Here is a 23449-nt window from a genome sequence, read left to right as displayed (position 1 = left end):
ATCTCTTATTCCAGGGTCCTATTTATATATATTTATCCACATGGCTCTATAAATAGGGCTTGAGACATATACGTGGCAGGTTATTGCTGTAGCATAGTTGCTCTCCCCAAGAGGAAAACAAAAATGATGTATGGCAGCGCCTCTTTCCCATGCAGAACGCTCCCGTCTGATTTATGAACAGTTGGGTTGCAGCCACATGCTCGGAGAGTAGGAAATCCATTGCAAAGTTATCTAAGAACAGGATGCTCTCAGCTCTGCTGCCAAAAGACAAGTCTGGGGTGTGGCAGGAATCAGAGACCCTCAGAGCCGCTGCTCTTGGAGTGCTTGCGTGTACGGTCCAGGATTCCTTGGGTTGCAAGTTTAAACAAAAGGAGGAGCTTGCTGTCAGGAGACCAGGCATCTCTGGGAACTCAAGGAGAGGATGGGGCTGGGTCTCAGCGTGGCCGTAACCACAGAGAGGAGCACAGAGGACCTCTATGTCCTCTCAAGGCTCGGCTGCTCTCTGGGCCTTGGCTCTGTCCTCTCTCCCCTCCAGCCTGACCTTATCCAAACGGAAGAAAACATGGCAGCCAACGACTCCCAAGCCTCACCTCTTATACCTTCCATTTCCTGGGGTTGCGTGTTCTCTGCTCCCCAAACTCTATGGAATGGATTTGACATCTTCTCTTTGGTTCGGGGGTCATGAGCAGGGTCATAAGAGAGCAGAGCAGGGGCTGCAGGACTCAGAGGGATGGCATAGGTGTGGGGAGGGGCCCTTCCAGATGCCAGGGAGGGAAGTGTCTTCAGCCAAAGCAACCAGAACGCTTTTTCTCTTTTTCTACTGTGTCATTTGGAGAAGGCACTTAAAATCTCAGCGCATCCTCAAATGTAAAATGGAGATAACGTTGTACTTCCTGCAGGAAGTCGGTTTTGATTCTTTTGTCCACTGATATACGCCCAGTTGGTGTCCAATCAATGCCTGGAATAGGGTCATGTTCAATAAGTATTGATTGAATAAACAAATGAATGACCACTCTCCTGTAGGATTACTGGGGGGATTAATTGAGCTAACATTTAGAGAACATTTAAGTGCCAGGGACAGTTCTAGGCGTATAGTGTTGATATGTGTAAGCCACTTAAAACAGGGCCCAGTGCATGTGTGCATGCAGAAGAGAACCCAAGCATCCAGGGAAGTAAAGCAACTTGCCCGAGGTCATTAGCTAACTAGTGGCAAAAGCAGGATTCAAATCCAGGGCTTTCTGAAACCACAGAGCTGTCTTCCCCCTTCATTGACATTCTCAAGGGCTGTCATTTCCAACCTTGAGTTGTGACTTTGCAGGGTGGACAAGGAGCTGTGACCCAGCGTGGGGGATGGAGCATGCATCTGTGTGTGTAACACACATTGTGACCAAACTAAGTGAATCTTGATCACAGGCACATGTATGGCCATTTCCAAATGTATCACAAGTTATAGTGTTTGACAAAATGTAAATTACTGCAGAATTTGTAGTCGCCTAAGATCACATAGTATTTTCTCAGTCAACAAATACTACAAGTACATTATCTATTATGAAGGCGGTTTGCAAATTTTAGTTTTGACTGGAAACACTCAAATTACGAACCTCTGAGCTTCATGACACAGATGAGGAGACGTAAGTTCATCCCATGTCACACGGTGACTAAGGGTAAACCCAGGGCTGGAACCCCGGTCCCAAGACCATCAAGGGTTCCTTCCATCCTGAGGGTCCCAGTCCTGGGGAGGATGAGGAGCCCTGGGAAGCCGTGCTCACTTCAGAGGGAGGAGCTGATTCTACCAAGCCCTTGGAGAGAAACCGGCAGTCACTGGTGAAGCTGAGGGTACATGCACACCCGCCAGCCCAGCACCTGCAGGCTTAGGGTGTTAGCCCAGGCCTGTAAACAAGGAGATTTACTCAAGACACTTCAGTGAAACTTTGAAAAATGGAAACAGCTGCATGGCCAACAAGAGGAAGACAGAAGACTGAAGCATTCCCTGGCCTCCCACCCAGCACTGGGAAGACATCCACCTGTGGGAACTACCCTCACATCTGGAAAGTCACCACCCGGGCTCATCCTCGCCTTGCCATGGGTCATTCAGGGTCCCTGCCTTCTCCAGCCTCAGCTGGCGTGGTGACTTGTATCAGCCCCACGGTTTTCCAACTGTGTTTGGCAAACCTCAGAGATGCTTCACAGGTTCTGCAAAGGTTTGATTCAAATGCTGTCTTGCAAAAATATCCTAAGTGTCTTAAAACCTCAGAAAACCACACACACTCTTATGGGCTCTGTACGACACATTAACCCACTGGAGATGAGCCTGCACTAATGTGCAGTGGCCACTTCCCCTGTCCTCCTGGGAAACCCAAAATGAGTCTCTTCTGCCTTCTCAGTTTAACTGGAGGCGTCCTGAGACTGTTGCCACTTTCTCCACTGAGAGAGGACAGCTTTTCTCCAGTTTGTGTGAGCAAAGCAAAAGAGCCGTGGTTTGCGTGTTGTAAAAATAATCATTGGTTATGTCCTCCACCATCGCTACATTTTATTTACTAATGCAATGAAAGTTCTATAGTCAACTTTTTCTTTGGGGATAATTTCTATTCGCAGAAAACTTGCAAAAATAGTACTATCAGTTTCTGAGTACTCTTCACCCAATTTCATTTTAATAATATAATAATTCATTTAATAATATAAGGGTACTTCAAAAAGTTGGCAGAAAATATGGAAAGATAAGTTTCTTTTGGTGCAAAGACCGTCGTTTGTCAAAACTAAGAAACCAACATGGGTCCATGACTGTCGCTCCCCCTCTTCGTGGGGGAACGACACAGGACCCTGCGCTGTTCTTTCTGTCTGCTCGGCCCTCCCCGGGTTTGCTGCTGGTTCTTCCCGGGTTGGCTACTATCCCTTCCACCTCCGTGGAAGGGCAGTTCCCCCTGGCCACATTCCCCACTTCCGCAGGGGAGCGGCACACCGCCGGCCGGTTCTCTCGGGGGCTGCTCGGGTGTTCCTTCAGCTAGATGTTCCCCATAGATGTTCCTGGTGCATGCCGTCTCTCTCCTCCTTTATAGTCCTCCTCCGCCAATCCCAACTCGGCTGCCCACACGCCGAGTACGCTGCTCTCCTCCAATCAGGAGCAAGTCCTACAGTTTATTAGTTGAACTGGAGGCAGCTGTGCGGAAGCTGTTTACTTCTCTCCCAGCGCCATATTGTGGGAGAGCAGATGCATAGAATAAGTCTTAATTCGAGTAACCTAGTCTAGTCCGGATTGCTCCCCACACATGACTATTAATTAAGCACTACATTTGGTTCTGATTTCACCAGCTTTCCCATGAACGTCCTTTTTCTAATCCAGGACCCAATCTGAGAAACCACCTTGCGTTCAGTCAAATTTGTATCTTCATCAATCTTAATGTCTCCATTTAATAAGTAAATTCTATCAGTGTAAGCATGTGGTTTTATCTCAGATAAAATATTAATAAAGCATTAATATTAATGTTGTCTATATTAATAAAAATAAAATATTAATTTTATCTGTTTTGTATAATGAAATTCGAGGAGGATTTCTTTGGGTGAAAAAAAGAGAGATGTACAGTTTTTTTAAAAAAATGCTTACAAACCACTGGAAGATCTATTTCTTAAGGTGCAGTAAGGTGTCAGTGTAACTCTGACAGCCCCTTGGGACTCTGGGCACCTGCACAGGGGTAGAGTACAACAGGCATACACAAGGGAGCTAAGCATGTTCAGTCCCCTGTCTGGAAATCGCAGGCCTTTTCAAGTTCAAATCGCCTTTGGCCATTCATCCTCCCTTTCCTAACTGCATAGACATGAGCCAGGTGTTCATTTACCCATTTGTTCTTTCACGAAATATTTAAGCACCTACTGTGTGCCAGGCACTCTAGGAGCAGGAAATGGTGATAAAGCAGATGAATTTCTGCCCTCCCGGGGCTCACATTCCAGAAGGGAAGACAGAGAGCAGTAAACAATGTGGGGTGGTACACAGAGGCGCATGCCTAGGAGAAAAATCAGCAGAGAAGGGGAAGGGAAGAGTGGCTGGCAGGAAGTGAAACTTTGGTGCCCAGGGCAGGCTTCTCTGAAAAAGCGGCTTTTTACAATTTTATTTATTGATTTGTTTACTTATTTTTACTTGGAAAGCAGACAGGCAGAGAAAGTGAGATTTTCCATCCGCCGGTTCACTCCTCAAATGCCAGCACCAGCCAGGGCTGGGTCCGGCCACAGCCAGGAGCCTGGGAATCAGTCTGGAACTTGCAGGTGCCTGGCAGGAATCCAGGTGCCTGAGGTGCCTCCCAGGGTGCACATTTAGCAGGAAGCCGGAATGAAACAGGGCTGGGACTCTGTCCCAGGCACTGAGAGAGAGGATGCAAGTGTCCCGAATGACATCTGACCTGTTGTGCCAGATACCTGCCCTGAGAAGATGACTTCTGAGTCAAAGCCTAAAGGAAATGCAGGAGCAGTGGTCTGGGGGTGGGGGAAGCATTCTAGACAGAGGGGAATGTAAGTGCAAGGGTCCTGAGGCCGGCATGCACCCTTGTGCTTGGGGAGCAGTGAGGGGCCAGTGTGGCTCTAGATTGAGGGGGAGGGAGAGGCCAGTTGGAGGCTAGGGGAGATTGCATTGAGAAGAGCTTCCCAGAAATACCTGGGAGTCTCGTGGGGCAGCCCTGAGGCTTTAGGTTAGCAGCAGATACGAGTGATTGTAGTACAACCACCTGCACACCCTGGGAGACCCAGAGTTTGCCTGGATGGAGTCTACAGGCACTCTAAACTAGGAGTAAACTGGTAGAGTAGGGTTGGCCTGGGTGCTGGGCTCAAAGGCTCCTATAGCCTTGAGTCCGACCAGCTCCCTAAAGAACAACAGCCTCTGGGGCCAGTGTTGTAGCACAGTGGTTAAGCCACAGTCTGTGATGCCAGCATCCCATAAGGATGCCGGTTCAAGTCCTGGCTGTTCTACTTCCGATTCAGCTCCCTGATAATGTACCTGGGAAAGCAGTGGAAGATGACCCAAGTGCCTGGGCCCCTGTATCCATGTGGGAGATCTGGAAGAAGCTCCTGGCTTCAGATTGGCTCAGCTCTGGTTGTTGTGGCCATTTGGGTGTGAACCAGCAGATGGAAGACCTCTCTCTCTGTCTTTCCTTCTCTCTGTAACTCTGTCTCTCAAATAAATAAATAAATCTTTAAAAAAAAATTTAAAAAGCACATGAGAAAGAGTGCTGGCCTATATCATCTACTGGATGCCAGTCCGAGTCCTGGCTGCTGTGTTTCCACTCCAGCTCCCAAGGACTTGGACCATCTTCTGCTGCCTTCCCAAGTGCATTAGCAGGGAGCTGGATGGGAAGCTCAGCAGCAGGGACTCTAACCAGTGTCCTGATATGGATGCCAGCGTCACAGGCGGTGGTACTTAACCTGCCACAGCACGTCAGGCTGAATGAAAGAAGCCAGGCAGAGGTTCCACACTGCATGATTCCTTTTATATAAAACTCCAGAAAAAGCAAGTGAACCCACAGTGCCATAACCAGCTGTCTGGACATGGGAGGGAGTTGGTAAAGGACAGGAAGGATCACAAAGGGACCTTAGGGAACTTTTAGGGGTGGGAGGTCACGGTCTTGACTGTGGTAATGAATCCACACGCACGTATGCCCAAAGTTAGCAAGGTGTACACTTTAAACACGTGTGGTCTATTGTAAGCCACTTACACATCAAGAACATGGAGAAACACCCATGGGCTAGCCACTTTCCCCATTGTCACAATGGGAGAAAAATGACCTTATTTTTTATCACAAGATAATTTATTTTCTATATCATATATGTTAGAACATAATTGTGTATTCTACCTGTATATAATATACATAAGTTATTCATACTTTAAGATAATATATATTTATATTATATAAATATATTTGATTTTAATGTGCTGTATTTTTTACCTCTTCTATAAGATCTTACATATGGGCGCATTCCTCATGTGGTCTGTCATACATAACTTTCCTTTTATACTTTAAGAATTTTTTATGCATTTGAGAGACAGAGCTCCCTCCCATCTGCTGGATTACTCCTTAAATTCCAGCAGTGGTCAGGTTGGGCCAAGGCCACAGCTGAGAGCAGGAACCTAATCCATACCTCTCATGTTGGTAACAGGAACCCGGTCACCTGAGCCATCACCTGCCGCCTCCCAGAGTCTGCGTTAGCAGGAAGCTGGAATCAGGAATAAAGCTGAGACTCAAATCCAGGCACTCTGATATGGGATCCAGTCATCCCAACTGGCTTCTTAACCGCCAGGTCAAATGCCTGCCCCTGCTTTTAAACATTGTAAGTGCTATGAATATACTGTCATGTTTGTGTGTGTATGCATGCACATGTGTTTATACAGAGAATACTAGAGGTCAGCCCTGGCCCCAGGAGATAACATTGGTTCAATTCCCTAGTTCCACCATCCAAAGCTCTGCCCAGGAGTTCTCCAAACGCCCAGGGGACTGAAGCTCTTGGCTTCCAGCTCCCCCGAGTCCTGCTCTCAGCCCTGCAGCTCCTGACTGGCTTTATCCCCACCCTGGCATTAGTTCACAAAGGAGATGTCTTCTAGCCCAACCAACTCCAAACTCAAGGCTGATACCCAAGGAACAGATGCTTCACAAAGCCTAGAGGCACCTCACCACGCTAGCCTCACTTCCTGCCCCTACTCCCCTTTCTCCACCTCTACTCCAAATGTTTCTCTTCTCAGAGCAGGGCAATTCCACTTGCCCAAACTCACAAGAGCCAGACAGAACAAAAGGCGAACAGAGAGAGCTATGACTGCTAATTGTGATTTTTCCTGCCTCCTCCATACACAGGTTTGCACCTGCACGTGTGTACAAGATGATGTGCACCTGTGCACACACTGCCCATGGAAGGAGCAAGAACAACTTGCTCACCCTGGAAGCAGAGCCCGAGAGCTGCCAAGCTACCCCATGAGGTCCCCTCTCCCGTCCCCTGGCCCATGTGCACAGGCCCTCAGGATTCAGGCCCTGCCTCCTCCTCCTTCAGTGAAGAGTCTTTCCTTCCTGTCCTAAACTGTTGTTCTGCTGTCCCCACTCTGCCTCTGAGGGCTGCATTTCCTAAGTAGCAAGCCAGCCAGTACAAAGGCTGAATAAATAGTAGAAATTAACTTGAACGTTCAGGGAAAAGAACAAAGACTTTGGACGTGAGCTGGGGAAGGAATCATAATTGCCAGAGAGAGGGGTGGCCGCCGCACTCGGTTGCAAGAAGACACAGAAGTGGGGATGTGGTCAGGCGGGCGTGATGCTGACTTGATAAGGAGGAGGGCGAGAATGCTAATGTAACCAGGATGCTGGTGGAAAGTGGAACAGGCTGAGAGGAGGGGCCCGTGAGGGGTGCTCAAGCCACAGATCACTGTGTCTGCCTGGGAGGGTCCCAGCCTTGCCCCCAGCCAGGCTGGCGAGGAGACAGCTGCTGGGAGCAGAGGCGACAGCAGCAGGTGTTCCAATGGCACCTTGGTCCTGCAGCCAGAATCACATCCACAAACGCATTCACAGTGGGTCCAGCTGGGACCAGGAGCTGAGTTTCCAGGGTAGAGGAATTGGGGGTCCTTCCAGACTCAGAGAGGATAGCACCACCCCAGAAAGACTCATGAAAGCTGACAAAAGACGACCAATTTCTTCTCTAGAGAGCAGCATTCCACAGATGTTGCCCACACGCCTGCCCTATGCAGCGGCTGAGGAGCGTAAATGATAAATCTATCAAATGCCTCCAGGATGCTAGGGGCTTCGTGTTTAACTCCTACAGTCATTTCAGGTGGCACTATTACTAACGATGAGCAAACTGAGGCTCAGAGAGGCTAAGTAACTTCCCCAAGCTCACACAGCTCCTAACCAGCACGGCTAGCCCAGAGTTGCCAGCTGTGTGGAACTGCCTTTGCAGGTCGGCGAGCTTCCCCCGAGCGACATATGTGTGGCCAGAGATGCATGGCCAGAGCTTCCCGGCTACCCCGTGGGGTCCCCTCTCCCATTCCCTGGCCCATATGCCCAGGTCCTCAGGATTCAGGCCCTGCCTCCTCCTTCAAGGGTCTGAGGCCCAACAGGAGCAAGGCTTTTTTCCACACCACCACCCACCCCTGCCGCTGCACAAAACCTGGCCCCACCAGAGGCTAAGGTGGCATTACCTGTGCCACGTCTCCTACAAGGAGGGTTGCTCCCACGGCATGAGCCACCTACCCAGCGTTCTGCACGTGGTCTCATTTAACCTCATTAGACATTACGTGGAAAAACTGTGGCAGGCTCGCAGGGAGATATAAAGAAGGACTTCCAAAGAGTGTGAGATGCTAAAACACATTTCAACATTTTGTCTTCTGTCAACTGGGGATCTAGCTGTAGTATCCGCCTGGGGGCAAATGCACTCAGTTGTTAATGTGTTCCACCCAATATTTTGGGGGCCTTTCATGACTGCATTGTTTTCCATGTAGGAGTTAACAGGAGAAGAGACTCGAACCCTGCTCTAGGAGCTGATGATCTTGGCAATAGGACACTCAGCGTGCTCTTGGTCACCACAGAGCCTCCTTCCCACACCAGTGGGGAACCTGATGTGAGGGCTCAAAAATTCTTCCTAAAGGACAGAACCACAGGGAAGAGCCTTAAAGAGGAGTGTGTGGGGGCGGGAGTTGTGGTTCAAGGAGCTAAGCTGCCCCTTGGGACACCCATGTCCCATACCAGAATGCTTGGTTTGAGTCCCTACTGCTCTGCTTCTAATCCTGCTGCCTACTGTTGCACCCTGGGAGGCAGCAGGTGATGGCTCAAGTGCTTGGACCCCTGCCACCCACATGGAAGACCTGGATGGAGTTCCTGGCTTCGCCCTGACCCATGTGTGAGCATCTGGAGAGTGAACCAGCAGAGGGAAGCTCTCTGTCTCTGTCTCTGCCTTTCAAGTAAATTAAAATAAAGAGGAGGGGTGTGTTGGTGGGAGGAGGAGGAGACAGGTGACAGCCTGAGCAAGGGCATGTGGAGAGGGAACTAGAAGTGGTGCTGAGGGTGGAGGGGACTGCAGTGTTTGGAAAGACCCCTGGCGGGCCCCAGGGGCCTCTGCTGCCGGCAGTGAGAATGGCCAGTGCCCCCCAACCTGCCTGACATGGATGAGGCTTCTGGGACCTTTAACCAAGTCTAAGCCATGAGGATCCAAACAGGCACCTGCTTCTTCCAGAGAGGGGGTCTCGCCAGGTCACCTCTGGACACCCCAGGATCCAATGGAGACGCAGAACAGGGCGGGGTGGGAAGGGGGTGTCTGCAGCTTTTGGAGTTCTGTGTTCTCAGCCCTGGAGTGCATCATGATCGCGCACAGCTGCAGAAGCAAGGTGACAACAGTACCTGGTGCCAGAGGAAACCAACCAGGGCACCCAGCTTGGGTCCTTGGGAACTTCGCCTCCCATCTCCAATCAGCAGGGCGAGGCCTCAGGAAGCACCCCACCTTACAAACCCCTGTTTCCTTAATTTGTTTAACAAAAGACATCAAGATATCACATGCTCTGTGGGCTCTTAATTTCCACAGATGTTAAAGTGCAGAGAATTAAAGAATCAATGAGCAATTAAGGAGGCACTGGCAGACTCTGGCCAAGAGCGGATTATTTATTTATTCAGCCAGCCACACTCATTTTTAAAGTGCTAACTTTCCATTTTGTTTCTGACATCAAAAATAAATCAAACTAAACTGTACACGTCACAGCCGAAAAAAATTATTTGCATGATACATTGTCCCCCCGGAAGCCTCAGGAGTAACCTGCAAAAGGAATTTTTGTCAGTGTCAAAAAAGAGAGGAGAGAGAGAGGAATTCATTCTGGCATTGGCCTCCCCTTAGGATACAGATGGGACTGGAAAGACAGAAATGAGGTTTTAATTCACTAGTGATTTTTCCACCCACTCTCAAGCTTCTGACTTCTGAGCTTCCATTTTCCTAGATGTCTTGGGAGGTTGTGAGATTCCAGTCCATTAGCACAGTGGTGGGTGGGTGAAATTTCAGAACAGGCAGAGAGACACAGTCACAGCCCCTGAGGGACCCAGCCAGCCAAGTGCTTTCAGCTAAAGTGGGGGTCCCCTAGTGGCCCTTCTCCAGCCAATATCACAGGATATTTAAACAGAAAAACACAAAATCACCGTCCAGTCGCGATGCCTTAACTGCTCCCTGATTTAGATGAGCCCCTATGACCTTCACCCCACCCCACCCCCCGCATCTCCCTACCCTCTGCCCCCTCCAGCAAGCTCCTCTCTGCTTCTAGGATGGTGATTCTCAAACGTTAAATGTGCAACACAACCATCTGCACGGGGTGCTAAAACGGTTTCTGATTCAGTAGATCTGCAGCAGGGTTTGAGAATTCGCATTTCTGACAAGTTCTAACAGGTTTGGAGAACCGCTGTTCTCAGATGCCTGGTGGTGGGGAGGAAGTGGCGGGAATATTTCCAGTAGTTGGTGCTGTGGCGCCATCTAGTGGTCCTCAATGATAGTGGCAGCCATCTGTGCTGTGCACCATGGACTTCACAGGGCGTTTGCCTTATCATGAGAAGTTTTTATTAAAGTTAAAAAGACCTCATTCCATCCTTTGAACAACCACAGGAGGACAGACATCATTATAGACTGCGTCCTGCCCAGAGTTTTCCAGTAGCAGATCTGACAATAGAGGACATGGGTTCTGGGAGCCAGAAAGTCAACTGCACAGGCAGACCTTGGCTCTTGTCCTGCAGACACTTCAAAACTAAGGCTGGACAACTCTAAGGCATTAGTGACAGCAAAACACCCACTCAGGCAGTGCATTAATTCAACCCTCATGTAATCCAAAACTTGGTTCTGAACACTTCCTAGCAGCCCAGTCAGTTGAGAACAGTGCCAGCACATCTGCCTAGGAGAAAGGTCAGATCGCCCCGAGTGCAGTGGTTCCCAAACTTTGAGGGCTTCAGGTTAGCTCAGTGGGGGTAGGAGATTTACTGAAAATGCAGATTCCCAGGACTGTTCCTCAGAGTTTCTGATTCTGAGACTGGAGTAGGATCCAGATTAGCATTTTATTTCATTTACTTATTATTAAAGAGTCAGAGACAGAGCTCCTGTCCACTGGTTCACTTCCCAAAAAAAAATTTTTTTTTTTTGACAGGCAGAGTGGACAGTGAGAGAGAGAGACAGAGAAAGGTCTTCCTTTTGCCATTGGTTCACCCTCCAATGGCCGCCACAGCTGGCGTACCGCACTGATCCGATGACAGGAGCCAGGTGCTTCTCCTGGTCTCCCATGGGGTGCAGGGCCCAAACACTTGGGCCATCCTCCACTGCCTTCCCAGGCCACAGCAGAGAGCTGGCCTGGAAGAGGGGCAACCGGGACAGAATCCGGCGCCCCGACCGGGACTAGAACCCGGTGTGCCGGCGCCGCTAGGTGGAGGATTAGCCTAGTGAGCCGCGGCGCTGGCCCACTTCCCAAATATTACAACAGCTGGGGCTGGGGCAGTCTGAAGTCAGGAGCTGGGAACACAATCCTGATCACCCACAGAGAGGCAGAAACTCAACTATTTGAGCCAGAACCTGCTGCCTCCCAGGGCCTGTGTTAACAGGAAGCTGGACTCAGGAACTGGAGCTGGGACTCAAATCCAGGTACTCCAAAAAGAGCTGAGATGGGTAGCAAACCTGCTAAGTCACATGTGAACCCCAGCAACCTGCATTTTTAACAAGGGCACCTGGGTAAGGGCTGAAGCAAATGGTTTGAGCTTCCTAATTTCAAAAGCACTGACAGGGTATAATCCCCTGTCCGACAGAAACAAGGAACCACATGTGTGATCATAGCATGTCCACTAGCCACTCTCAAAGGTAAAGACAGACATGCATCTTTGGCACAATGGTTAGTTAACTCACCACTTGGGATGCCTACATCCCTTATTGGAGTGCTGGTTCAAGTCCTGGCTACTCTGCTTCCAATTCAGCTTCCTGCCGCTTGTGCACCCAGCGAGACAACATATGACGGCTCAAGTGCTTGGGCCCAGATGAAAATCCAGGCTCCTGGCTTTGGCCCGGCCCAATCCTGGCTGGTGTGAACCAGTAGATGGAAGATCTCTCTGCCTGGCTCCTCTCTCTCTCTCTCCCTTTCAAATAAAATGAAAATAAAAATTTTAAAAGAAAAAAATGTATAATGAATTATCTTTTATTTAATCCACAATGCCCAAAATACTTCAGCAGGTCACCATACTTTTCCTTCTAAGTGCATATTTTACAACACACCTAAACTCGGACAAGTCACATTTCAAGGGCTCATTGGCCCTACGTGGCCAATAGCTACCATATCGGAAGGCGCAGCTCCAGATGTAGCAGTATTTTGTGTGACAATGATTATGTTCTAGTCCCTGCATTTAGGCGTCATTTACTGAGTGCTCTCTAAGCTCCAGGGCCTGTGCTAAGGACTTCCCGTGCCTTATACCATTTCAGCCTATCAGCCTGTGTTAGTAAGCTCAAGATACAGAGGAGGCTGTGAGTCGTCCACAACCCCTGCCACTGGATTGCTCAGCACAACCCAGAGGGCACAGAAGAGCTGTATCAGGAGCCTGCGCCAGCCTGCAGCCCAGCACTGAAGGCTCCGACCAGGGCAAATGCAACCGATTAACAGGGATGAGGAGGAGATGTAAGCCCTCAACAGAAGGTCTGGGGGAGGACTAGACCTACAGGTCTGGCGGGCTTGGGCTCGCGGCAGCAACGGAAACACATGACGGATTGACCCAAAGGCTCCCGGGGAAGCTCACAGAGCAGCAGCAGGAAGCGACCACAGCTGCCCACTCCAGGATCCAGACTTCTCCATAGAGGTGTGTGCCCGAGGGAAATGAATACACAAGCATGAGTCACAGCACTGGGTGCACCGCAGGCTAAGAGGGGAAGCCGAGAACATGAGCCAATTGTGGGCACATGGACTATAGTCTATCCATAAGAGCATCTCATCCAACAGAGAACAGGGGAGACACGGGCCATCTCACACAGAGAGGTGGGTGGGAGCAGCAAGATCCAAGGGTGAGAACCGGACGTTCTTGTCACCATGGAGTTCCAGAACAGGCAAAACGAATCTCACGGCCATAAAATAACAACAGTTCTCTGAGAGGATATTGACTAGACAAGGGTGAAGGAAAACTCCTACAATTCTAGAAACGTACCCTTGTGTGTCATGTTCCAAAGGCAGTAATTTTAAAAAATCTCTCTCAATACCCAGGCTGCAACCCAAACCAGTGAAATCTGCATGGCTGAGGCTAGGTCTCAGGTGTCAGTGGCTTTCAAAGCAAGTCTGATATGGTATCCATCAGCTTTTCATCACAGTAATGAAATACCTGAGGCCACCAACTCAACAGATAAGGCTTATTTAGCGCACAGTTCTGGAAGTTCCAGTCCAAGTTCGGGTGGCCCCATTGGTAAGAATCTGGTGAGGAAGAAGCAGGACTGGTGCAGAGGAAGCAACCCGAGGTGAGCCAGGAGGCGGAGCAGCTGCTGGGCCAACCCCTCTTGAGCACTACCTTCCAAGGGCACGCCCCCAGCGACCTAAGGACCTCCACTCAGCCCACCTCTTAAACACTGTATTTGAAGTGTCTCCCCTGTCAGTACCATTAACTGATGTCTTTGGGGTTTGAAGTCCCACATGAGTTCAGCAGTCAAATCCTGTCCAAACCACAGCAAATGTGCAGCCAAGTTGGACACCACTGCTCTGGATCAGTGCACCAACTTCAAATTGCATGTGAACCACCTGCAAGTCACTCAAACAGAGTTAAGGGTTCAACAGGGCAGAACTGAGATTCTGCTCCCAGCTGTCTCCACTGCGGCAGGCTTCCAGGCCTATCCCAGGTAACGTGCCACCCTCTGGAAGCAGACAGTGCTGTACCTGGCTGCTCTACCAGGAGGGAGAGCTACAAGGTGGAGCTGTCCACTACAGGGAGGTGTGGGGAACTTGAAGCTCGATAATTTTCTAAGCCTAAAGGACTCATGGAGGAAAAGCAGCAGAAAATACTAAGGTTGCCTTTTAGTTGGATCATACAGGGGAGGCAGGTGTTGAGTTACCACTTCAGACACCTGAACCCACATCCGAGTGACAGGTCCGAGTCCCAGCTCCTCTGCTTTTGATCCAGCTTCCTGCTGGCATCAAGCGATGGCTCAAATGCCTGGGTCCCTTCCACCCATGTTGAAGACCTGGATGGAGGTCTGGGGTCCTGGTTTTGCTTTGGCCCAGCCCTGCTGTTCCAGGCATTTGGGGAGTAAACAAGTGGATGGAAGAGCTCTGCCTTAAAATAAAATGAAAATAAATTTTAAAAACATAGGTGGTGAACCAGCACAGGATACTTACCATGGGGGTTGTCTGTAAAAGACCAGCACTGGGGGCTTGCAGGGCTCAGGGGCTCATTTGCAGGCACTCAGACCTGCAGTTGCTGCACAAAATGGAGCTACAGACAAAATGCGAACAAGTGGTCACGGCTATGTTTTAAAAAATATTTTTAAAAAGGTTTTTCTAAGATTTATTTAAAGTCAAGAGTGAGCGTGAGAGTGAGAGAAACAGAGTCCTCCATCTACTGGTTCACTCCCCAGAAGGCTGCAACAAGCCAGGACTGGGCCAGGCTAAAGCCAGGAGCTTCATCAAGGTCTCCCACGTGGGTGCAGGGGTCCAAGCATTTGGGCCATCTTCCACTGCTTTCCTAGACAGGCACATTAGAAGGGAACTGGCACCCATTTGGGATGGCAGCATCACAGGAGGTGGCTTAACTCACTCCACCACAATGCTGGCCCCAATAAAACTTTAAGAGGCCTAGACTATGACCCTTGGCCTATGATGTTATCACTATGTAGAGTTAGGAGGGATCAACTCTCTGGTAGGAAACATAAGCAACACAGCAGAGGAAGTGAGTCTGGGAGACCCTGGAAGATTCCTTCTCAACAGTTATCCCCACAAATCTCTGGAATCGTGGATTATGCCTGCAAGAAGGCAGGCCTTCTGTTAATGGTGTATCTGCATATAGCCAGCCTCATGGCAATCTCATTTTCCAAGTGCCCACGAACAAGACCTATAGTCCTGGCCCCATCTCAGTGGCAGACTGCCTGCAGGCCTGGCAATGCCCTTGGCCATGTGCCCTCTCACCCTCCGCACAACTTTCCTCTGCCTTCTCTTCCTTCAAGGTTTGTGGACACTGTCTCCTGCAGGGCTCCCTCCTGCCAGTACAGGGGTGCTTAGTCCACACAGCTAAAGAGAAGCAGAGGCACTGTGTGCAAAGCACTACATGGAGTCTGGAGCCCAGAGGCCCGGGTTCAAGCCCTGCCTCTGCTACCTCTGAGCCTTTGTCTCACTCGCGGTTACCAGCATTCCGTGAGAGAGGGAAGAGGCACATGCTGTGCGTGCAGATCCATGGGCCCAACTGCCCAATTCGTATAGGCTCAGGGTTTACCCTCACATGAGGCTCTGTAGGCAGTATGAGGAAAGACATTAGTGGGAGCAGTTGGAGCTCCTGCCTGTCCCCAAGCCAGGGAGGCAGGGGCAAGGCCAGAACCCTTCCCTCCCTCCAGCAGAGAGGCACCCACCTTCCCTGCCCAGGGCATCAGGGCCTCTCCAATGCCTCTGTCCCCACCAGACGCCAGCTGCACCTATTCCCAGCAAGAAACAGCCTAGAGCATTTGCTTTGTAGAAATACAAGTCAGCCTCATGAAGGGGAATTAGCAGGAAGGAAGGGCTGCATCTGCAGAGACGAGACAGCAGTCGAGCCTGGCAGCACATCAGGGTTCACCTAACCCACCCTTCCTTTACAGAACCTACCCCATGTCAGGAAGACGATGCACAGGGGAACCCTGTGGCTGGAACTCCCTGCATCCAGGCTTGGTGACATGCGCCACCCTGCCGCCTCTCAGGACTAGAAGTACAGAAGGGGAGGGGGACAAAATTTTTAGCACGTGGACCAACCGCAGGTGTACCCAGGGCCACAGCACCTTTCAGAGGGGCATCACTTGGATGTATGTATTTTTATATCATTCTTATCAGGTTAAATAATTTCATAGATCCATTAAGAATGCACAGTTGAATTTGGAAACCAGTGATTTTTTTCTTTTATTTAAAGATTATTTGAAAGGCAGAGAATCATCCAACTGTTGGTTCACTCCCCAAATACCCATAACAGCTGAGACTGGGCCAGGCCAAAGCCAGGGGCCAGGAACTCTACTTGAATCTCCCACTTGGCAGAAACCCAAGTACGTGTGCATCATCTTCTGCCTCCCAGGCACATTAGCAGGAAGCTGAATCAGAGTATGGAGCAGCTGGGACTCAAACCAGGCACTCTGATAATGGGATACTGACATCACAAGGCCACAATGCCCGCCCTGAAACCAGGGCTTTAAACTTAAGTTCAGCTATTTAGACATTCAGGGGGAAGCCAGAGGAACTGGGCTGCCCACCGGCAAGAGGGAAAAGCTAGGCAGAAGCCAAACAGTCTGCAAAGAACTCAGCTCTTCTTTGTATAGATTGTGGGAGGCCCATGGTTGAACCCCCAACCCACCACACTCATAACCACCCTTGTTACTCCCCAGCTCTCTCAGCCTTTTTCACTACAAAAAAAAAAAGACTCAAGCTATGGTTTATACAATTCAAGATTTATGTAAGTTTAAGTTATTCAAGTCATTTATTTTCACAACACTGCCAGTCTAAAAAAGAATTGAACACACCACACTGCAATGTTATCAATGAATCTTTTTTTTTTTTTTTAACAAGTTTATACAGCAAGAAATCCCCAGAGGACTGTCTGTCCCCACTACAGTCACCCCCTCCAGTGTGCAGGAAGCCAGGGCAGCCCTGGCTGGAGGAGCCAGGATGGGCAGCTGCACCCCACAGAATTAACTTGCACTTCCAGATGACACCATATGGGAAAGTCTTGTGTTCCCTTTGTTCTCCAGTGTATCGCGTACAAAATATTACACTTTTTTAAACATATTTACAGAGTTTGCACAAATAGAAAATGGTTATAAATGACAATCAGGCTTGGCAAGATATTGGTTGCCCACCCCTCAGTGATCAAGGCTGGAGCCATGACCAGCACTTCACACTGATGACTGCATTTTAAAAAGTCTGGGTACCTAGTGCCCTAGAAAAAGTGTATAAAAACTGGTGATGCCATCAATTAATTTATGTGAGCTGTACAAGTAATTGATACCCAACCGTCAGTTCACGTCTTGCTCCCTGAAGAAAGATTGAGAAGTAGAAGAAATCCTATCAAGCAAGCAACACACAAAGCCTTGGCCAGCTTGCTGTGGCCTGTCTGGCTTGTGGTGGGGAAGAAGAGGGGAAGGAGGAAAGGGGTAATGGAATAGGGGCGGGGTCAGGGTGGGCCGACAACTTGGATAAGACGACTTTTCTCCCTTTTTTGTTTGTTTTTCCCCCAAACAGCTTACAGCCAGGCTAAGGCAACTGGCTTGTTACACATCACTCCATGGCTTCGCACAGCACCCACACTTCCACCCTTTCTTCTCAGACTAAACATCTTCCCAACAGGACTACAGGAGGGGAGGGAGAAAAGGACTTTCTGGAGGACAAGAATTATTATTCTGATGTTAAACCTTTGCCTTGAGGGCCAAGCCCAATTTAACAGTGCAAAAAAGACTCAAGAGAGGGCTGTAGGGGCCCAGGGTCAAAGGTTTGCGTAGTAGCTGTCCACCCACTGAGCAAGGCCTCGCTCCACCAGCGACCGGTTTATCAACACCACCTAGAAAAGAAAGTTCCCTTGAGAACTTTGCTCATCACGGCACCCTGGGTCCATGGGCCCTCCCTTCCACATCCCAGATGACAGGAATGGCATGTGGAGGATGGGGGAATAGTGGCATTCACTGAAATGTTGTATTGGCCACTTTGGCAAAAGGACAGGCTTTTAATATGCTGAAGGAATCTGGGCTTTAATAGCACAGACGAAGGAGAAGGAAACCCAACGGACAGAAGGTCCCCAAAGGTCTGGAGCAGGGTTTCTCACCTCAGCACCATGGACAGGGGCTGTCGTGGGCATTGGAGGACCTTGGTGATAGCCCTGGCCTCCGTCTACTCCACCCTACTATCCCCCATCATGGCACCCAAAGTCTCCCTTGGGGAGTGCTGCTCTCCAGTTATATTCTCTTATGAGTTCAGGAGGAAGCACCGCCAGGACCAGCTCCAAATCAGTCCACTGCTGCTGGCCAGAGACTCGAATGGAAACCAAGGGCAGAACTTACCTCATCTCCAGCCACGCTCCAGAGCTGGATCAGTGGAAGGCCAGTTGGACTATAACTTGTCACCTACAAGGGGAGAACACACCTATATCCTTATCCTGCTGCTCAGCCCATGCCCAAGACACAGAAAGAAAGGAACTTAAAGGTTAGCTCGCAAGAAGCCCAGACACTATTAAGTGAGGTGAGAGACTCCTCAGAGAGCCCCTGTCCCACCTCCCACCACATACCTGAGCCAGCAGTGCTGTATTTCCTGTCATCTCACTCATAGCTGCATCTGCTTCAGGTGAAAAATGGTCATCATCTTTGGAAGGAGAAGGAAAAGCAGCATTTAGACTCCCACCTTCAAGACACTTGTCACTTACACAGTCATTGCAGGTATATCCCATGTAGAATGTTCCAGATGTGGCATGAGAATCAAGAACTGCACTTGCAAGAGCCATCACATCAGGTACACAGTCTAGGCCTCCATATGACCTCATCTGGAAAAACATGGGGTCCCTGCCACCAGCCACCCTCCAAAGACAGAAACCACCTTCCTTGGAAACATCAGCACTAGCAGCACTCATCCGAGTGCCAACTGTGCTGAGTATCCTGTACGTGTCCTTCCACCAAATCAGTGAGACCTAAGAGAAGACACTGCACTGAGGCAAAGGGTGACTGCCACAGGCCAACCAGCTCTGAGGGTGGCATGGGCGGAATTCAAAGCCAGGCAGCCCGCTGGATATGGACAGGGCAGTCACTCTACAAAAGGCAGGCACTGAAGCAGCACTTTGCCCGGCTGGATTATAAGAACTATGTATGAGAACACACCCAAGGCAAGAGGCAGTAAGTAAGTATGGGAGACAGGTGGTATTTATGAAGGTCTTAAGAAGGAAGGAACAGGCTGGCGCTGTGGCACAGCAGGTTAAAGCCCTGGCCTGAAGCACCGGCATCCCATATGGGCGCCAGTTCTAGTCCTGGCTGCTCCTCTTCCAGTCCAGCTCTCTGCTATGGCCTGGGAAAGCAGTAGAGGAGGGCCCAAGTCCTTGGGCTCCTCCTGCACCCACGTGGGAGATCCAGAGGAAGCTCCTGGCTCCTAGCTTTGGACTGGTGCAGCTCCAGCCATTATGGCCATCTGGGGAGTGAATTAGCGGATGGAAGACCTCTCTGTCTCTACCTCTCCCTAACTCTTTCAAATAAATAAAATAAATATTAAAGAAAGAAAGAAAGAAGCAGCATTTCAGCTGTGTTAGGCGGACTATCCAAGTGGATAGAAATGCAGAGGGCAGCTGGGCAAAGCAAGAGAGGAAAGGAAGTGCTGCCCCCGTGCTCTGCCTGCAGCCACTCCAAGTGGGCTATAGCATGTCTATCAGCATGTCTTACTGCTTTAGAGAAGTAAGAACAAGACCAGACAGGGCACAGCTGGGGAGCAAGGACGGACTGAGCCGACCATCACCTACAAATATGAAGTGCTCAGCCACAAATAGCCATGGGACCACCTACCACTCACCTGTCTTAGTCTTATGTAATTCTTAAAGCCACCCTGAAAAATGGGGGCCATCCCTATTTTCTGGAGGGGAAAATCAGGGCCAAGTTATTTGCCCAAGATCCCTTTGCTAGGCCTCTTCCCTTAGGCAATGTTCTAAGACCCTAGAAAACACCGTCACCACAGTGCCACCAAGCAGTGTCACCAGCTGAGCAGCGCTGCTGGCCTCAGTGTCTGCCCTCAACGGCAAACCTACAACTTTGGGCCTGGACAGTGTCCTGGGAAGGGTCTTTGCCAAGAGCGGTGGACCCCAGGAATGAATCAGCAGCATCGTCCTCACTCAAGCTTTCAGGCCTCCGGCCAGGCCTATTTCATCAGAAACTCTGACAGTGACAACAACTTGTGTTTGCACAAGCTGTCTGGGAAAGGAGGAGGGCTCTTAAAAAGCCCTATTCCCAAGGCCCACCCCAGGCCAGAAGCCCCAGCTTTTACCTGACAGGGGCATCACGCTGTCCAGAAGGACTTCTGCTCCCTGGAATGGCAGGGTCACAAAGTCAGACCTGGACAGGCAAGAAAGCAATGAGATTAACACAGACCTGATGGCTGACTCCACTCCAAGCCAGTGTTCATTTACCTTTTGCTAGCACAGTGACACCTGCAATGTCACCCAGTGGAGGTTGCACATGACATGGCAGTCCACAGCATACTGGATACCTTAGTGCAGGCAGCCAGCCCTAAGCAACCCTGGCCTCCCAGGACTTCCTGTATTAAACTCCCAAATTAGATCCCACCTCACTTTTAATGTATACCTGGGGGGATTCTGTCATGGGACAGACCATCTAGCCCACCTTGGCTGAGGCAAGAAATGGAGTTTGTTTTTTAAGAGTTCTGCTAAAGTAGTAGGGCAGCAGGATGAGTGTGTCCCAAGCCACAGATCCTCCAACAAGCAGGGCACGTGCCTGACTGGGGAGTCTGCACTCACCTGATTTGCCGGAGCACGTCCACTTTCACTCTCTTATAGCCACCATAGTCCACGTAGCGAATCTCGACTTCATTGGTCTCCTCGTAGGAGGCGACCACCTGGGCTCGCCACCAGGCCCCATCTAGGCCCGGGGCCGCACAGATGACTGTTACTGCAGGGCAGGAGGAAGGAGGGTATGAACCCACTTGGCCCAAAGCTGGTCCGCCCCAACCACTGCTGACCACCTCCCTGAGCTCTTATTCAGAGGCCTGCACTCCATGGGGAGGGGCAGGAATGGCAATGTACCTCCAACAAAGTCTCCCCACAGCCAAGATGATCCAAGGAAGAACCAGACATAGGAACTCAGCCTAGCTGTGTGCCCAGCTGTGTGTGTAGCTGGAAAAGCATTTCCGTCTAGACCCACTGCTCTGAAATGGGACACAGATTAGCCAGAACAAACCAAGGAAATACAGAACTCAGATGCCAGACCCTGACTTACATTCCTGAGTATAGATCTCAATGGAGAGACTCAAGGGACTCTCAGGCCAGTGACAGCCAGGTCTTCTAAGAAGTCTTTGCCTCAGGACGGTGCTCAGAGCATAAGGCTGTGTGTCACAGGGCCACACACCCCTACCCTGGGGCAACCATGGGTAAGAGTCCCCAGTGCACCCCTTGCAACTGCTCTGGGACATCAGGGATGAGGATCTGGGACATGGAGCTGGCTACACTGGGTCCTACCCCATCAAGGGAGCCCTTAATACAGATGCCTCTTGGACTCTGGTTCAGTCTTTACTGCTAAGTTGAACCAATTTTAAGTTTTCTGATAAAAACTAAATCCTTATGCTTCCAAAAGGGAAAAACCACAAAAAAATGCTATAATTTCAAAAGGTTCCCTGATGCCTTGAAGCCCACTGGGAGACCCAGGATAGGAACCTTGATGAGGGTGGGTGGAGAGATGTTCAAAACCCGCAGACAGGATGATAAAGGACAGGTGACAAAGGACAGGCTTAGGAGTCGGACTAGTTTTGGATCCCAGCTCCTGCTCCAATGTCACCTGGGCAAGTCACTGGATTGCAGAGGCTTAGTGTCCTCACATGCTAAATGGACATGACCCAAGCTACCACACAGGCTTGTTGGGCTGAGGATCTTTTAAAGAAACCAGTATATGCATCAAGTGTTTTTTGTATAACACAGAGTGGCCAACCTTAATTCCCAGAACAAGTAGTTACACCCATTTAACAGATTCTAAGTGGCAAGACTGAGATTTGAATCCATGCATCAAAACACTGCTCAACCAATGGAAACAGCAGCTTGGCCTGCTGGCCATTAGCTAGGTGGAGGAAACTCAGCCCAGCACCACTCCATAACATTGGCAAGAATTCAGGGATGCCCTGCCCACGATGGGTCTCAGAATAACTTCCTCCTCACCAAGAACAAGGACAAGACATGCAGCCCTCAAGGATTCCCCCATGGCCTGGCCAGAGCCTGAGATCCCCCCTGCCAGGCCCCAGGACAGCACTTACTTTCCACCGGGGTGGGCAGGGTAGGGATCCCAGGCTGAGAGTAGCAGAGGTACATCTGCTGGTCCAGACTGCGCAGTGCATGGAAAGTAGGGTGTGTGTGCTGCTGCACAAACAGGTGCCCCGCGTTGACCTGGTTGACCACGATGACCTCCACAGTGACACCATCAGGCAGCATGAGCTGTAAAGGGGAGGGGCAGCAGGCACTGTGACAACCTTTAAGCCCCGAGGCCCCAGGACAAGTCTCTGAATTGGCACATCCTTGAAAGGTAGAGCAACCCAAGACAACACAGCACCCAGATGGCAGCCACCATGAGCTAGTTAGCCAGAGGCCCACTGTCCTGCAATACCAAGAGTGGCCTTTAGGAGGAGTGTCACCCCAAGGCAGTGCAGGGAGGTTCTGGGCATCCAATAGCCCACTGTGAATGTGGTACTGGGCCTCACACAGGTCTCGATAGAATCTTTCTGCCAGAGGTTTCCCTCCCTCCCACCTCCTTGATGAGTCTCTAAGACTCAGGGAGGTAAACAGAATGAAGCAATGATGAGAACGAGGTGCCGGGGGATAAAAGGCAGCCAGCCCAGGCCCCTCAGGACCAGCAGCTGACCCTAGAAGCCCAGGGCCTGACAGTCTCTAGTCTGCATTCCTAATGACAGGTCCACTTTCAGGGTCTGAGTCCTAGTTGCTCTTTCTGCAGCTTCTTGTCTTCCCTACATTCCAGACATTCCTCAGCTCACTGTCACTTTGGGACTCAGCAGGCACATCCTATATTAAGGCCCTGGAGGAACCCCCACATCGTCTCTAAAAGCCTTATTCCTCAACAGCAGTTTTCCCCATGCCCAGCTACAGACAACATGTGGGGTGCTTGGGCCAACAGAGAGTCTGTTCTACCTTCCAGCCAGCTGTCTACAACAAGAGAAGCTCCCAGCAAAGAGTCCTGGCCTCCATGCTCCTCTGTCAGCTCAAGGCTCTGGAAGTGCATGTCTCGAGATGACCTCCACAGTGAGGGAGCAGGAAGGGAAGGAAGACTACACAAAACCCTTCGTTACTTAATATGAAGGTTTGAGCCAGGCCTCCTGGAAACAAAACTGTGACTTGAGAATAAAGCATGGAGCAAATACTCCCAGAAAGCAAAAAGGGTTCCCTATCCCTTCCCTACAGCACAAGGGTCTTCCTAGAGGAAGACAGAACTGCCATGTCTCAGCCTATACCAAACCCAGGGGAGGTCTTCTTGGAGCAGCAGGCCTAGCCCATTTTAGAGAACTGCAGGAAACAATCTTTGGCCCATAGAACGCTGCACT

General features: G+C 50.2%; 1 protein-coding gene and 1 long non-coding RNA gene across 4 annotated transcripts in view; both read right to left on the bottom strand.

The window, feature by feature from the left end:
• Positions 1-3519: 3519 nt before the first annotated feature.
• On the bottom strand, positions 3520-15874 carry LOC138846141 (uncharacterized). Its single transcript, XR_011383525.1, has 3 exons — positions 15779-15874; positions 14324-14420; positions 3520-3551 (listed from the first exon to the last, which is right to left on the bottom strand). It is a non-coding gene; the product is annotated as an uncharacterized lncRNA (long non-coding RNA).
• Positions 15875-16586: 712 nt separating this feature from the next.
• AKAP1 (A-kinase anchoring protein 1) overlaps positions 16587-23449 on the bottom strand; it is a 31904-nt gene continuing 25041 nt past the window's right edge. For all 3 annotated transcript variants that reach the window (XM_070060917.1, XM_051825480.2, XM_002719276.5), the window contains exons 6-11: positions 22154-22331; positions 20652-20802; positions 20162-20229; positions 18432-18505; positions 18208-18270; positions 16587-17711 (exon numbers count right to left, since the gene is read on the bottom strand). In XM_070060917.1, coding sequence (XP_069917018.1) covers positions 17637-17711; positions 18208-18270; positions 18432-18505; positions 20162-20229; positions 20652-20802; positions 22154-22331 — 609 coding nt within the window. In that variant the 3' untranslated portion in view covers positions 16587-17636. The remainder of the gene's footprint in view (positions 17712-18207; positions 18271-18431; positions 18506-20161; positions 20230-20651; positions 20803-22153; positions 22332-23449) is intronic.

The sequence above is a fragment of the Oryctolagus cuniculus genome, chromosome 17 (assembly GCF_964237555.1).
Source record: "Oryctolagus cuniculus chromosome 17, mOryCun1.1, whole genome shotgun sequence".
NCBI lineage: Eukaryota > Metazoa > Chordata > Mammalia > Lagomorpha > Leporidae > Oryctolagus > Oryctolagus cuniculus.
Note: the sequence above shows the minus strand (reverse complement) of the source record. Positions and strands in the feature narration are given on the sequence as shown.